The 15088-nt window shown below is 30.6% G+C and overlaps 1 protein-coding gene across 9 annotated transcripts in view; it reads right to left on the minus strand.

Annotated features, from left to right (window-relative positions):
* Nucleotides 1–15088, minus strand: part of UTRN (utrophin) — a 639104-nt gene that overhangs the window by 394091 nt on the left and 229925 nt on the right. For all 9 annotated transcript variants that reach the window (XM_031968408.1, XM_012549382.3, XM_023503255.2 and 6 more), the window contains 6 exons: nucleotides 11730–11900; nucleotides 9613–9792; nucleotides 5410–5544; nucleotides 4215–4364; nucleotides 997–1158; nucleotides 297–425 (listed from right to left, as the gene is read on the minus strand). In XM_031968408.1, the coding sequence (XP_031824268.1) occupies nucleotides 297–425; nucleotides 997–1158; nucleotides 4215–4364; nucleotides 5410–5544; nucleotides 9613–9792; nucleotides 11730–11900 (927 nt within the window). The remainder of the gene's footprint in view (nucleotides 1–296; nucleotides 426–996; nucleotides 1159–4214; nucleotides 4365–5409; nucleotides 5545–9612; nucleotides 9793–11729; nucleotides 11901–15088) is intronic.

Genomic DNA, 15088 nt, shown 5'->3' on the forward strand with positions numbered 1-15088 from the left:
GCTTCTCCTGCTCCTTCTTTGCAGTTCCTTTACAATTTGGTACATTGAAAAGGGTCTCAGAAGTGGGCTCAGTTCCTAGTTTTACTACTATCTATGTAACCTTGGCTCAATCTCTTAATCACTTGGGACATCAATTTCCTTAACTGAATCACAATGGAGTTAGACTAGTTGATCTCTCAGATGTTTTCCAGTTCTATCAGTCTATGATTAAATCCATTAACAATTAACAAATGATCCTTTAATTCTGTGTATCCACCAATTTTGAAAGGTAGAAGAAAATTCTTCTGCTCCTTTACCTGAAGAATATCCATCTGACTTCCTCCTCGAAGGGTCCTGCCTTCTGGAGAGGTGGGTGGTTGAGTTCGTGTACTTCTTCTCAGCTCTTCCAATGTCAATTCATGCGCTGAGATTTCCGCATGAATTTTCTGTCAAAGGAAATTTGTGAAGAAGATTAAAGGGGGAGATAAGACTTTTAAAACAGACTGTGGAAAAGAAAATGTATAAAGAGAAATAACAGAAACATTATGGGAGAATTTCCAAATTTCAAAAGGTTACTAGCTAGATGTGAAATCATGAGATTTCAATTCAAATCTCAGTTCTGGCACATGTTACCTGAAGCAAAGTACTAGGTCGTTCTTTGGTCTTCAGTTTTCTCATCTATAAAATGAGGAAAATCATTCTAATTGACCTGAAAATCTCTTACCTTAAAATTCCATGTTTCTTATATCTGCTTTATAAACCTTAAAGTACCTTATAAATGTGAGTGGCTATGATTATTATTTTCCACATGTTCTTAATAGAAGAGGGAACTAAAACAAGCTCTATAGAGCTGCCCACCTGTTAGGTATAAAGTCTCTTGGACCATAACAATAGCAAAAAATGAAAATACAACATTGCTGCATTTGAATAAACTGTATTACCTCTAGGAATTGGCAGAAACCACTCATTGCACCATCATTTAAAAGTGCAAAAAAAAATTATATAATTGAGAATTACCTGAGCTTCCTGTGGAACCTGGAAGGCATCTATTCTATCTGTCAAGTACGTGGTGAGTTGTTTATCCAGCTCAGTTAAGCTTTCTTGCAAGACTTGCATCATGTGGTCAGTTTCCCTCATAGTCTGTAGTTGCTTTTCCAGTGAAATCTGTCTGGATTCTGCCTAAAGAGGAGAAAAAATTAATATTAAAAAGCTCAGTATCCACTCAGTTAGATATAGTGAACAGAATTCAAGAGCATCCATACATTCCAGGTCATGAAAAGAAGAAACAGATGGAAAAAACATCACCAATTTAGGAAGCTATAACTTACTTGATTTAAACAAGTAATTAAGATCTAAGAACACTCACTGAGAAGATGTTATTGAGTTGTAACAAAAAGGGATATTTATATTTTTCTCTTACAAAACTAAAAAATGCCACACTTTGCAAAATTAGATTTCTTATATAAACAAAATTAAACAACAACAAAGCTTAATAGAAAAATCACAAAACATGGAGTCAGAAGAACTGGCTTCAAACCCTGGTTATGTTAAAGGAAACAATGACTTTGTTGTTATTTTTCTGTACTTCAAATTATACCTCAAAAGGCAACAGAAATACAAGTTAGTTTGCTTATTGATTTGTTATCAGAAAATACTTGGAAAGAATGACAGAACTGAACTTTAGGAATATTTATTTAAATTCTTTTGATTATCATTTGTTTTAACATCACTTAGATTTCTCCCCATATGCTTTCCTTTCCTTTCCTCTTACAGTGGCATCTCATGTAACAAAGAATGTGTTGCTGCTATTGTTGTTTTTAAATAAAATTAAGAGGAACAATAATTTTACAAAATCATTGATATATTTTTAAGAAGTGACATCACAGAAAACAATTCAAACTCATGGGCTTATCCATCTCTCTCTCTCTTTTTTTTTTTTTAAGGCAGATTGGTTCTTTATAATTTTGCAAAAGGCAAAATTTTGTGATTACTGTTCTTTCCATTTGTTTTGATGAACTCATTATAAAATTTTGTTTTTCTAGTTCTATTTATTTCATATCAATACATATACATACAAGTCTTTGAATACTTCTCTGTTATTCATCATGGTAATCATTACCTTCATAAAATTAAGCATTTCCACAAATAAAGAGGCATCTACTTGGTTACTTTGTTCCCAGTTCCTTACAACTACTAATATTACTAAAACCAACACACACACACACACACACACACACACAATTATTTTCATATGTACTGAACTTTTCTTTTTGCCTTTTGAGAACTGTAATTTCTGCATCAAAGGGTAAACACATTATAGTTATTTCATTTGCATTACAACAAATTGCTTTCCAAAATGATTTTACTAATTGACATCTACAACAAAAATTATTGGGCTTATCATTTCAAAAGTTCTGCAAGACAGCTATTTCTCATTTTTCATAATTTTCATCAATTTTTCCAGATGTATGAGATGAAATTTCAGTTATTTTTACTTTCATTTTTTTTATCATTAAGTTAAAGCATTTATATAGTTATTAAAATTAACAATTTAGCTATTAAGTTTTAAATTTTTTTCTTAAAAGACTCATCTTTATCTATCTATAAGTGTGTGGGTGTGGTTGTATGTGTATGTGTATGTAGTTAAGGGAAGACTTTTGGCCTTATATATTTCTACTTATCATATATCTTGGATCTCAAACCTCTGTCAATGACATCTGAGTAAAAAAAAAAAAAAAAAAAAAGATCCTAGTAAACTGCTTCCATTTCTTATCCTGGATGCATTACAAATATTTGTGCAAAAGCTTTTCAATTTCATGTAATCAAACTACTCATTTTATTACATTTAGTTCCATCTATTCCTTAAGTTGTCATTTCTTGAAGAAATATTTTTACTCAAGCCTACGTAAATATTGTATGTTTTGGTGGAATAGCTTCAATATATATATATATATATATAAGTTAATTTGAAATTTCCTTTCTATTACTGTCTTTTGGATTTTTAATTATATAGAAATATTGTTGATTTTGTGGGTTCATTGTGAAACCTGGAAATTCACTGAAGCTTCAGAGTATCTCAATTACTTTCCTTGCTAATGTCCTAGGATATTAAAAATAAAACATCATATCAACTACTAAAGAAAGTCTTGTTTCTTCTTTGCCTCACTTTATGAATTTAATTTCTTTCTCTAGTCTTATTACTATCACCAACATTTCTAGAACTGTACTGAAAAACAGTTGGTAAAGTATATAATCTTTATTCTTGAGTTGCTCAGTGATAATTTCTACTGTATCTCTAATGCATATTATTACTGCTTTTAGATAGATCTTTTCCAAATAGAATAATTTTCTCAATATAAGAACAAATTATCATTGTTTACAAAATAATCATGATTGGAAAAAAACTATATAACTTAAGTCTATGTAGCTTGTTAACATGTTGCAAGTAAGCACATATAATTCTAATATCTTATACACACACACACACACAAAACACTGCTATGTAGATGTCCCATGTACAAAGTTTACTTTAGATCAATGAAATTCATATCCTATTCTTTTCACTGGATTTTGCATATTATTACTAACACTTGCTCTAAAGATTTAACTGCTCTTATGACTTTACAGTGAAAGATCTTTTCTATTACCATATTTTCTATTCTACCAATATTTTCTATTCCCATACCATTTGAACATATATGTCCAAAAACATATAATGAAATTTATCTGTATGCTTGATAGATAAGACACTCAATAACATATTCAGATATATCACTGATCAAGTTGGAATGAAGTTTTCTTTTTAAAAGACAGAATACTATTTAACCTCAATAGATGAATATAAAAATACATGTGATCCAGTTAAGACTATAAAGTTCCAGATTAATAAGGAGAATTCCTGGTAAAAATAATATCAAAGACATTTTTGTTGATGCAAAAACAAGTAAGGTCTACTTTAATATTTTGCTTGACTTTAGCCTGACCATTATCTACAGAGTAAAATTCTATTTTCCTTAATCATGCTTCCTTTAAACTATACTTTTTGTCCCACTTTTTTCAAGTCAATTGGGGTTGTGATTTGTCTAAGACTCCATGGTAAATTTGCCTGAGGCCAAATTTGAACTCAGGTCCTCTTGACTTCAGAGCCCATGTTCTAACAACTGTGCCATCTAGCTACCCCCCACCCCCACCTTTCTTTAAATGAGAACAATTAATCATCATTTGTGAGTACTTACCAAGTGACTCAATTCCTCATATCGGCTATTGAAGTTCTCTAACTTCTCACTGATTATATCATCAAGAATACCACCGTCAATTAGAGTCTGACCAAGTTCACGGATCTGAGTACGATTATCTGCTGGGTGGCGTAAAACTGACTCTAAAGACTAAACAGGACAAAATAAAACAAAACAAATTTAATATCTGAGGAGTTATTTCATCAAGGCTATAAAATTCAGTCTTAATACATTCCAGTTCCTATACTTCATTTTGTCACATTTTAATTTACTATTGATGGGTAATCTGTCTTACAAACTACCACCAATTTGGAGATGTTCTCTTTAATTTAGCTCTGACATCCTCATTGTCACACACCACTATTCCAATTTAGAACATTTTCATTAATTGCCTGCATTACAATTTTCTCCTCCTTATACACTCTTGCCAATAGCATGGACAACCCCATCCTCAAATAGTTAAAGAATAAAATAAATTGGTTGGCTGCAGCCTCATAACACAAACAAATACATAAATAGATCCCATCCCCATCCTCACCCAACCCCTGAACAAGCAAACTAAATTTCATCAGTACAGAGAACTCCTAGGGAAAATATTGCTGTCTCAATATAGATCAGCACTCTTTCTCCCATTCTTAGAATCAGAAAGTTGAAAGGGGCATTGAGAAATCAAGTGACTAATGAGGTTCTTACACTCAGCAGGTATTATGAGTAGGACTTGAAACCAAATTTTCATAAGACCAGGTGTCTAACTACTATTCGATACTGTTTCTCATAGTTCTATTAAAAATAATAAAAACTGTAGAATGAAAAGGAAAAGTCATTTAGACAAGTGAAATTTATCCCAGACTTTTTAGCTTCTAATAAGATTGGTAGCTTCTAATAAATTAATTCTTGACTATTTCTTGACTTTTGATTCACAACCTCTCAAATGTGAGTATATGAATTGCTACCTGCCTTTCACTCAAGGATCCTAAGATGATAAGGGGATCAAGAGTTCTTTTCACACATGCAAGAACTGCTACATCCTTCAGCAATAATAAAAGCTGGTTATTATGCTCATTAGAATTGAAACATTTCAAGTACCAAAATAATCCTATAAGAAATTGTCTTCTTTATTTTAGCCCAGGAGTGACAAGTGAAAATTATCATGCATTTAAAAAAAAAAAAAAAAAAAAAAAGGATCAATAAGTACCTCAAGGGCTTCATTGAGAACATCTGCTTTCTCAGGTAGGGATTCAGTACTTTGTACTCTTTCTTCCAAAGTATTTAGCCAAGTTGTCTCCAGTTCTAAATAATGAAGTAGTTCAATCCAGCATGACCAGACTTCCTAAAAAGAGCACAAATCAATTTAATCTGGAGAGCAATGAACACATAATTATATCTCCACATATCTACACGTTCTGCTTAATCAAGGATAATTTCATTCAACAAGCATAGTTCCAAGAATTAGTTATGACATCATCTACTACAATATAGGAAAAAAAAACATTACGAAGTAATCTAATTATCTGATCAAGAGGTAATGAAAATTTAGGAAGATCAAAAGAAAACAGAAGAATTCATAAATATCCAGCAAATTTTTTGTTCAAAACTAAGGAAGCATTTATTAAATAAAAACTACTCTATCATTAAGCTGGTAAGATATTTCTATGTCGTTTCATCTTCAATCATTAGAAGAGAAATGGATATTTTAAAAATATATAGAAATAATTGTATTTTAATTTAGTTGATTTCCTTTGTTATACTTGTACTACTTTATACAATCAAAAACATCATTCTGAGAAAGAATTTAGGTTTTACCAGACAGCCAAAAGGGTTCTAAAACAAAAAAAGTTAGGAAATTTTGCTTCTGGAGGAAAACAGAAGGCATAGCTTAGGCAGGAAAAATTTTTTTCTTTAGGTACATTATTTTATAAAAAACTAGACAATAACACACATAAAGAAAAGCAGAAAAAGATAATTATCCATGAAAATGCAGACCACTGCCTATGCAAATTGTTTTTACTTCTAAACATATAAAACATTTAACTTGTAGTTTTCAAAACTATCCTACTAAATTGTGCTTCTGATCTTCCTTCTTTTCTTTTCCAGGCAGCATTTTTTTAAAGATGCTTTTCATTACCAATTTTATTTTTTTTATTTTTTTAAATGATTTTATCTACCCTATGGATATTATCCTTTACTCCCTTCCCCTTCCCTTGCCCAATTTTCTACAGTCTTCCATCAGTGAAAAGGCTACAACTGAATACACATACAACTGGCTGTTTATATAAACTTCACTTCTCCTCCTAAAGAAATCTTTTGAGTTTCTCTTATTTCACTTCTTAATGTCATTGACCACTGCATACATTCATTCCTCTTACCTTTCTATTATTTGGGGATATTCAAGAAGTAAATGATCTCTTCAGGTCTGGGTTGTTTTTTTTTTTTTTTTCCATTTATGATGAAGCTTTTATTTGTAAAGCAAGTCATAGGCTATTATCATGAGCTGAATTGCTTTTATAAAACATTACTCCAAACCATATTACATTTTTTTATGAATATGGATTACTCATTTAAGTTTTCTTTCTTTTTTTGAAGATCTTTCTCCTCATTGCTTGCAGAATTTTGTTGTTTCCCAAAAAAGTTCTTAAACACAACTACTAAGTACCTTTGAGTCTGTAACCTTGAATTTTCTTGGAAAGCAAGTTCTGTATTTTTTAATCATTGTTTTCTGGTTCAAAAGCTACAGGCAATTTTCTAATATCATTTCTTATGTTATGATATCCAGTAATTTTGACCTGTTATATCCTGCTGGAACCCTTTAGTTCTCAGGGCATGTGTATTTGAGATCATTATGTTTTGCTTGCAGAGAGAACACACTTTCTTTTATTGTTAGTTTTTTGCTTCTGAAGCCAATACAAATCTGACTTTTCTTGGAAATGGTTTTATAATGTTTTATGGTTTGGTATTTTTTTTATTTTTTGGCCAAAAGCTACTTTCTGACAACTGCTTAAATTCTGGGAATCTCTTATGCCTAGTTTATCTTAACTTCAAGATACATAGCCAGTCCGTCTTCCTAAAAATCTCTAAATTTTCCTTCTCTATGAATGAGAGGAAAGAGTTGTATTGGACATCTCCTTCTCTTGCTCCCACTCTACTTCTGTTTTTCCCATGAAAGCTTAGTTTCCATCCCTATTAAGATGTTTCTTTCATACTTTACAAATTCTGTCTATTCCTGGTTTTGAGTTCTAAAACAAAGAATATTTTTTATTTCTTTAAATAAAGAAAGTTTCTTTCATGTAAAATATAGGTAACACTGTGACTGCTTGATGATGACATTCCCTAATTTAAAGTATTAAGTGATAATATTTTAGTAATTAAATATTAGCATTGATCATAAAGGTGTTCCACCCAATAAATAGAATGTTGTGAAATCTTAATTACAATTTTTAATCAAAAGAATGAAATAGAGTATATCTTCTTCAAGACAAAATACTGAATAAAATTACAAGACTATTACAATTACATGCCATAAAGTTTAAAGCTATGATACAATTTACGTCATCATTACATAGTTAAAATATAAAAATATGAGGCAAGTGGATAACTGTTATATAATCTAGTTCTAAGAATGTTTTCTTTAATTCCTCTTATTGATTCCTACTTATAAAAATAATAGTTGACAATTATGCTCCATTATTAAAGATTTCAAAGTTTCTTAATTATACTCTATCTAGCTGGCAGTACAAGTTTTCCTACTTGCATTCTACAGGTGATGAATCTGAGGCTCAGAGATTTAAGGAATTTGAACATGGTCTGAGAGAGAATCTGATGAGAAATAAGATTTAAAACTGATTCTCTTCTGGCTCCAAGGACAGCACTCTCAGAACAACAGTAAAGCATACTGTGTTTAATAATTTAGAGTAATAATAATGAATTCCCTTAAAAATATTGCACCATTCATTTTAAAAATATCTAATCCAAGACACTCAATTTTACAGATGAAAAAGCCTTAAAGCCAAAAAGCTAAAAACTTACCTACAGTTACATTGATGGTTACTTGTAGAATTTAGATTAGAATCCAAAGCACTTGACAACTAGTTTAACCTCATTTCCTTTAAGTAAGCTATGTAAAATACTGGTGCTAACAAATTAATCCATAAAAAGCCTATAATATACTAGGCACAATATTAGATCACAGAAGACAAAAATAAACACAATGAAAAAACTCCTATCAATATATGTAAAAATGAAACAGTTTTAGAGAGAAGATTGGGATTATTAAGTTTCCCCTAATTTCTCTGAAGAAAACCAGCCCATTCTCCTCTTATTTAATTCCAATTCCAATCGATCTGTGAAGCATTTGGTAAAGGTATTAAAATTGATGAACTAGCTCTTTGTGTTGTCCACCCAATTGCAGACAACAGGGAGTCTTGATCCATTTGGTTTGTATTACATAAAGAATTAGACAGAATTATTGGGTGATAATGGATTTCATTTTAGAGATTCTGCATCATCAGGGGATTAATTAAATTAGCAATAGAACTACCTAGCTCAAAACCAAGAAGCAAAATAGTTTCAGAAGAAATAAGATTACAGAACACCCAGAAGGCCAAAGAGAAACACATGAGGGACAAGAGTGAAATACTGGATGCTACCAATGGAAAAGAGACATAAAGTGATATTTTATAAATATGAAACTTGGTGGGTTTTATTGATTTTACTTTTAATTTATGGAGAAAAAATAAGCATTTCCAAAACTGAGCATAATTAAAAAAAAAAAAAAAAGACTATACATGAAACTGAAAATCTATTCTGTACAACATGCTGTATTCCTTTTAAATGTCTGATAAAGTTATCTTGTAAATAGGTTTTCTTTTATTTTTCTCCCCTCCCCGATGTGCTGCTTGGTTTCTCTGAAATGCATTCCCCTCCCTCTTTCTTTTTTATTATTTATTGGAAGGGTAACTCACTCAATAAAAGGTGAGAAGGGATATAATAAAAAATGAAGGTCAGATCAAAAATAAGACAGAAATAAAAATTTTTAAAAAGAAAAATGTACAAAATTGGAAAAATGATTGAAACACACTTAGAGAAGAAACACACATAGCCTATATGCCTCATTGGTATTCATGCAATGCCAAGAGAATCCTGGGATTACCTCCTACAGAGATGTCAGAAAGACATGAATAACGCCAAAGGTTCAGGAGGAATACCTGGCTTATAGTATGAGACACTGGGAATAGTATTCATATCAATATGATCAAAGATCCACTAAGTATTGATATTAAAGTAAATATAGGTAGTAAAGACAAGTAAACTATTAGACAATTTCATTCCTAAATTGCATAAATGGTGACAAATTGCAGGTGTATTTTCATGAAAGGGGGAGACAAAAAGGGAAAAAGCAAACCTCTAATGTATGGCATTTTCCACGAATTCGATTACAAAGAAGCTGATAGTTTTCCAATACAACATTCAACTCAGATGTTAATTCTTCACCACCAGATGGCACTTTTGCAGCTAATAACTTGATACTGTCTTTCAAAATCTTCACTCGCACCTCCTTCTGCAACACATCCTCTTTTGCCCTCTGTGGAAAGAGAGGTTTAAATATTGAGGGAAAAAATAGGGTAAAACCACTCCTCCTTTCCACAACTTTTTTATAAAGTTTTTTTTTTCTTTCTAAACTTTAATTAGAATATTAATATTTTAAAATTATCATAATTGACTACATTTAAGGCATTTTTTAAAGAAATACAAAGACAGAAACAGTAAAGAAAGAACTGTAAAATCTGGTATTCAAAGAGTATGTTCTCCTACAAGAATGAATAAATATAAATCTGAATATAAATCCATTCCTCTCAAAATAATAATAACAGAATACAGAAGTTTTTGCCATAACATTTTTCTTCATTCAATGGACTTTTAAATTTCAAAAACATTCCCTAAAAACATTTTAAATGTAAATACTAAATTTTTAGTACTTAGTATTCTGAAGTAGACAAATGTACAGTTTTCTTCACAAGAACTAAGTATGTTTTAATCAGTTGGTCCCCTAGGGATCACAATAACCTATCAGCAGAGGTACTGACCACCAAAGTCATATTAAAAGGCTTCAGAAACACCGTAGCATTCATTTAATCCAATGCCATAGTTCGATGTTTAAGGAAAGTTAAGCTAAGAAATTGAAGGTCAGAAAGTTCATAAGGTTAAGAATCACAGTCAGTATTGACCCATATCCTCTAATTTTCCATTAGACCATGTTAATACTAAAGATAAGAAAAAAATTAAATGCAATTAATCTTAAATGAAAACAAAGTCTTCACATAAAATTGTCATTAATGGAAAACATTAACTCCAAAAAAATACAAAATACCAAATAATCCCCCAAATCAATATATCTGATTTATAATTTCCTTCTATTTACATCTGAATATTGATTGATGATACGCAATAAGAACTTCTAACATTTCACACAAAACTATAAAAGACATACAGTAAAAAACTGATAGAACAGGAAGTCAAAGGTTATACTTTTTTTCCCACTTATCTCTCTTTACCCTAAATTCTTCCCCCCTTCTGGAAAAGAATGATGTCTCATGACATCTCTGAATATTGAAAAATGGTATCTTTTTTTGAAAATATCTATAATCTAGTTGCACTTTAACTTCCCATTTTCATTGGAAAGAATTAAATATGCCAAAAGAATAAAAAAGAATAAGAAAATTAAATGATGTCCACTCATCTGGTCAATTAATTTCAATAATTTAAAAGCTAACAGCACAATGCCAGTAAACCAGCAGAAGCAAGCAAGAATTGACTCCTCTTAAAATTTAAGATTCTTGATGATTCAAAATTCCTTACATTCCTTTTATAAAAAGTAAGTGCTTCCCAAGGGCACTTATATCAATAAGCACTTGTTCCAACAAAAACACTAAGACTCTAAGCAACAAAACTAATTCTACAGACAATGCTATTTTCAGCAAAGGTACTGGGTGGACGTTTTCTTCACCTTGCACATTCAGGCAGATTAAATTTTGGCTAAAAAGAGTCACTACTTGTTCTCAAGTGTATCAAAATGCCCTTTAAAGTCATAGTTTCTGTGTCAGCTAAAACACTCAAGGACAACTGAAGCAATACTTGAAAGCTGGGCATCTTGCCCAGAGTATTTTTTTTTAAGTGCACTGAACAATTTACATAGTACAAACTTGAGGAAAATAAATACTGGACGCTTTCTCGATGTCAAAATAGTGGTGATAGGTTCTCTTGCCTTACCAAATGACACAGAGTATATCACTTTAAACTACCTTGAGGTGTCCCGGGCATTAAAAAAAAAAAAAAAAAGAATGAAAATAAACAGAAAAGGCAAATTGTTTCAGATATAAAGGAAAAAAAGAAAGATTCATTAGATTAAAAAACTAGAGCTGGATTCTAGAACACAAACTCTTGTTTCCGGAAACAAGTTACTGTCATCCCCAAACTGAAAAACGTGGCCTAATTCCAATTTTATTATTATTATATTCCTACCTTCATTTCTTCAACAGCACTTTCTAGTTCTTCTGGTGATTTGTATTCAAAATCCTTTTCTAAATACTCTTCTTCAGCCTGAGTCATCCATTCCTGCATCTCGGCCAAATCTTTCTTCAGATTCATAGCTTTTTCCTGACTTTCAGATAACTTATTTTTCTGAATAGCAATCTAGAAGAAAGTTGTTACAAAAAGATTTTTTGTAATTTAAAAAAAATTATCTTAAAACATTACATTAAAAATCACACCATAAAAAATGCACAGACTATCCATTACTCTGTAGCAATGACAAAATATAATTTCTTTAAGGATACAACACAAGGCATTATATTCCCAAAGGACAGTCTAGTGATAAAATTCCTGTATTGGCAACTAACAACTCTAATACTGTAGTAAACTATTACGCAGTGAAAAAATGTCCTGAAGATAGTTGGGAAAAGTGGGGATAGCTTGAACAACCTTTCTCCTCCTGGCATTTTTTTCATGATTGTATATAGCTTAGATAGAATGTTCAAGTATAGAAGTATTATTGATTTTTTTAACTGTATTTTTTTTTATGTTGGGACTTTGCTGGAATGTTTGATGTAGAAAGGGAAATGATCAAAATGAAATCTCTCTAAATAATTACTCATCCCAATTTCTCTCCCTTTCCCAGACAACAATTTAAATAGTATAAAATTAAGAAACAAACACATGAATGTCTGACTTTGTCCAAAGTCCTTTGGAAAACACAAGGTGCTAAGAATTCACTTTATGGAAACTAATATGTAAGTACTTAATCTGTCCTAGATATTAGGGATGGTAAGACAGAATTAACTATATTACAACTTACAAAATGATTACGTATATAACAAAGAAGAAATTGAGGGTCCAGAGAGGAACAAATATGAGAGAATTCTTAACTAGTAGAATAGAGAAAAAAAATCACAGAGGAAATAGCACCTGAGGTAAGCTATGAAAGAAAGATAAGCTTTCAAAAGGTAATGAGAAGTTTCATGTGCATGCATGGGTGGGTGTATGTTCCTAATTTGTTAAGGTATAGAATAAGGAAAAAACATGAATATTTTTAGGAAATTTTAATATGAAGATATTTGTTCATTACAAATATCATTTTGACAAATATTCATACGTTACAAAGGAGAATTGTTTGATGAAAGAAAATTAGTTTAGAAGTGTATTGTAATATTACAGCATAAAAATAATAAAGGTTTGAATTAAGATAACAAAAGCAGAAATGAAAAGGAAGGGAAAGTTTTGGGGCTTTGTTTTTATTTTTCAGTAGGCAGATTCCAATGTTTTTGCAAATGACTACATGTGAAGATAATGAATAAGATAAATGACTAAATAAAAGATGGCAGGATTTGAGCACATAAATGGCATGGTATTGTCATCAACTTTAAAAATTACATTAGAATGAAAGATAGATTTAATAGAAGAGATGATGAATTTGAGACCTTATAAGTTTGAAGTATCAGCAAAACATCAAAGTGTATTTGAAAAGTAGTAGGTAAAGGTGAGTACATAGACTTGAGAATCAAATTTTAAAAGTCAATCAGAAGAGAAATCATAAAATCCAAAAGGGAAAATTGCAACCTCAAAAAAAATCAAATTTTCAGTATATTATGAAAAAAGCTAGAAGAAACAGAAAAAAATTATACATTCAAAGTAACTATAGAAGCAAAAAATATCTAAAAGTCATATATAAATAGGAATTATGACTTCAGCCATAAAATACTCTTTACTACTCTTCACTTTTTAATTTAAAAAAAGATAAATGATAAATACTTTGTAAGATATTGTTCATAATCAAGATGGGCCAATAAAGTATAATGATACTATCTAAATTAACTTATTTATATGGTGTCATACCATTTAAACTACCCAGGATTACATTAAAGAAGTAGGGGAAAAAAAGTCTTCTGAAAGAAGAAAACATCAAGAATCCAAAGGTAAATTTTGGTAAAAAGTAGAAAGGAAAGGTTTTAGTAATGTTGATCTCAGATTTTCCAGCAAATTAATAATCATCAAGATAATAATATTGGTTAAAAGATAGACACATTTAGCAATGGAACAGATTAAGTATACAAAATCAAGAAATAATCAAATAAAACAGCAGTAAAACACAAGGATACTAACTACTTGAGTAAGAATTAACTATTTAAACAAAAACTGTGGGAAAGTAAAATTAGGCTTACAACTCCCTCCACATCACATATCACAATAAGCTCTAAAAGGATATTTATTTAGAAATAAAAAGTCATAGCATAAATCAGATGATAAAAGAAAGTGATATGTTTGACAATAGCAGGTAGGCAAAGAATCTATTACCATACAAGAGACATATAAAACTGATAATCTTGATTATATAAAAATATAGACTGAAGGTACAGAAAAAAAAAACTCACTTTTGTAAAGAAAATCAATGTGTGAGTTTGCTTAGCTTGACTATGCTGCTTTATTCTAAGAAAGAGGTTGGAGGGAAGGGGGTTGTAGTTTGAAGGAAGGAAGGGAAGAAAGTGAAAGTTTAAAATGTAAAGAAATATTGGATTGGAAATAGAATTTCCAAAGCAATTTTTTTAAAAAAGAGGACTCATTTATATAAAAAAAAAAAATTACTAATAAAAAACATTTGTGATGTTATAGATCTGGAACTAAGAAGTTGTTCAGAAACTGAAGAAGGGCTAAATAAATTATGCTATAAATGAGGCCATAAGAAATGACAAAAAAGAATATCTTTCAGAAAATGGGGACATTGATAAGAACTAATGCAGAAGTTCTGATAAAGTTAAGATGGAAAATGCCATCCGCATCTAGAGAGAGAACTATGAAGATTGAATGTGGATCAAAGGATAAAAAAACAATTTTTAAAAAGGTGAAAACACCTTCTCATGGTTTTTTCCCCTTTCATTCTGATTTTTCTTGCACAACATGACAAATATGGAAATATGTTTAAAAGGATCACGCAAATTTAACTTATATCATAATGCTTGCTTTTTACAAGAAGGGGAAGTAAGGAAAGGAGGAAGAAAAATTTGGAAAACAAGGTCTTTCAAAAATGAATGTTAAAACCTATCTTCACATGTATTTGGAAAAATAAAAAATTATTGGGGGGGGGGGGCAGGGAGGGAAAAACTAATGCAGTGTTTTAAAGGATGCCTTGGCATTTTGTATAGAGAATTAGACTTCAAATCAAAATTACCTAGTTTTTAAGTCCTCTCCATGATCTATACGATCTGAAGGATGACCTATCACTCATACTTCATTGCTTCAAACAATTCTCAGAAATCAAAGAGCAACTTATACAGTAATAATAACTCTAATAAATGCAACAATGATCCAGAATTCTACAAAACAGTTGA

The sequence above is a fragment of the Sarcophilus harrisii genome, chromosome 4 (genome assembly GCF_902635505.1).
Source record: "Sarcophilus harrisii chromosome 4, mSarHar1.11, whole genome shotgun sequence".
In the NCBI taxonomy this organism is placed as follows: Eukaryota; Metazoa; Chordata; class Mammalia; order Dasyuromorphia; family Dasyuridae; genus Sarcophilus; species Sarcophilus harrisii.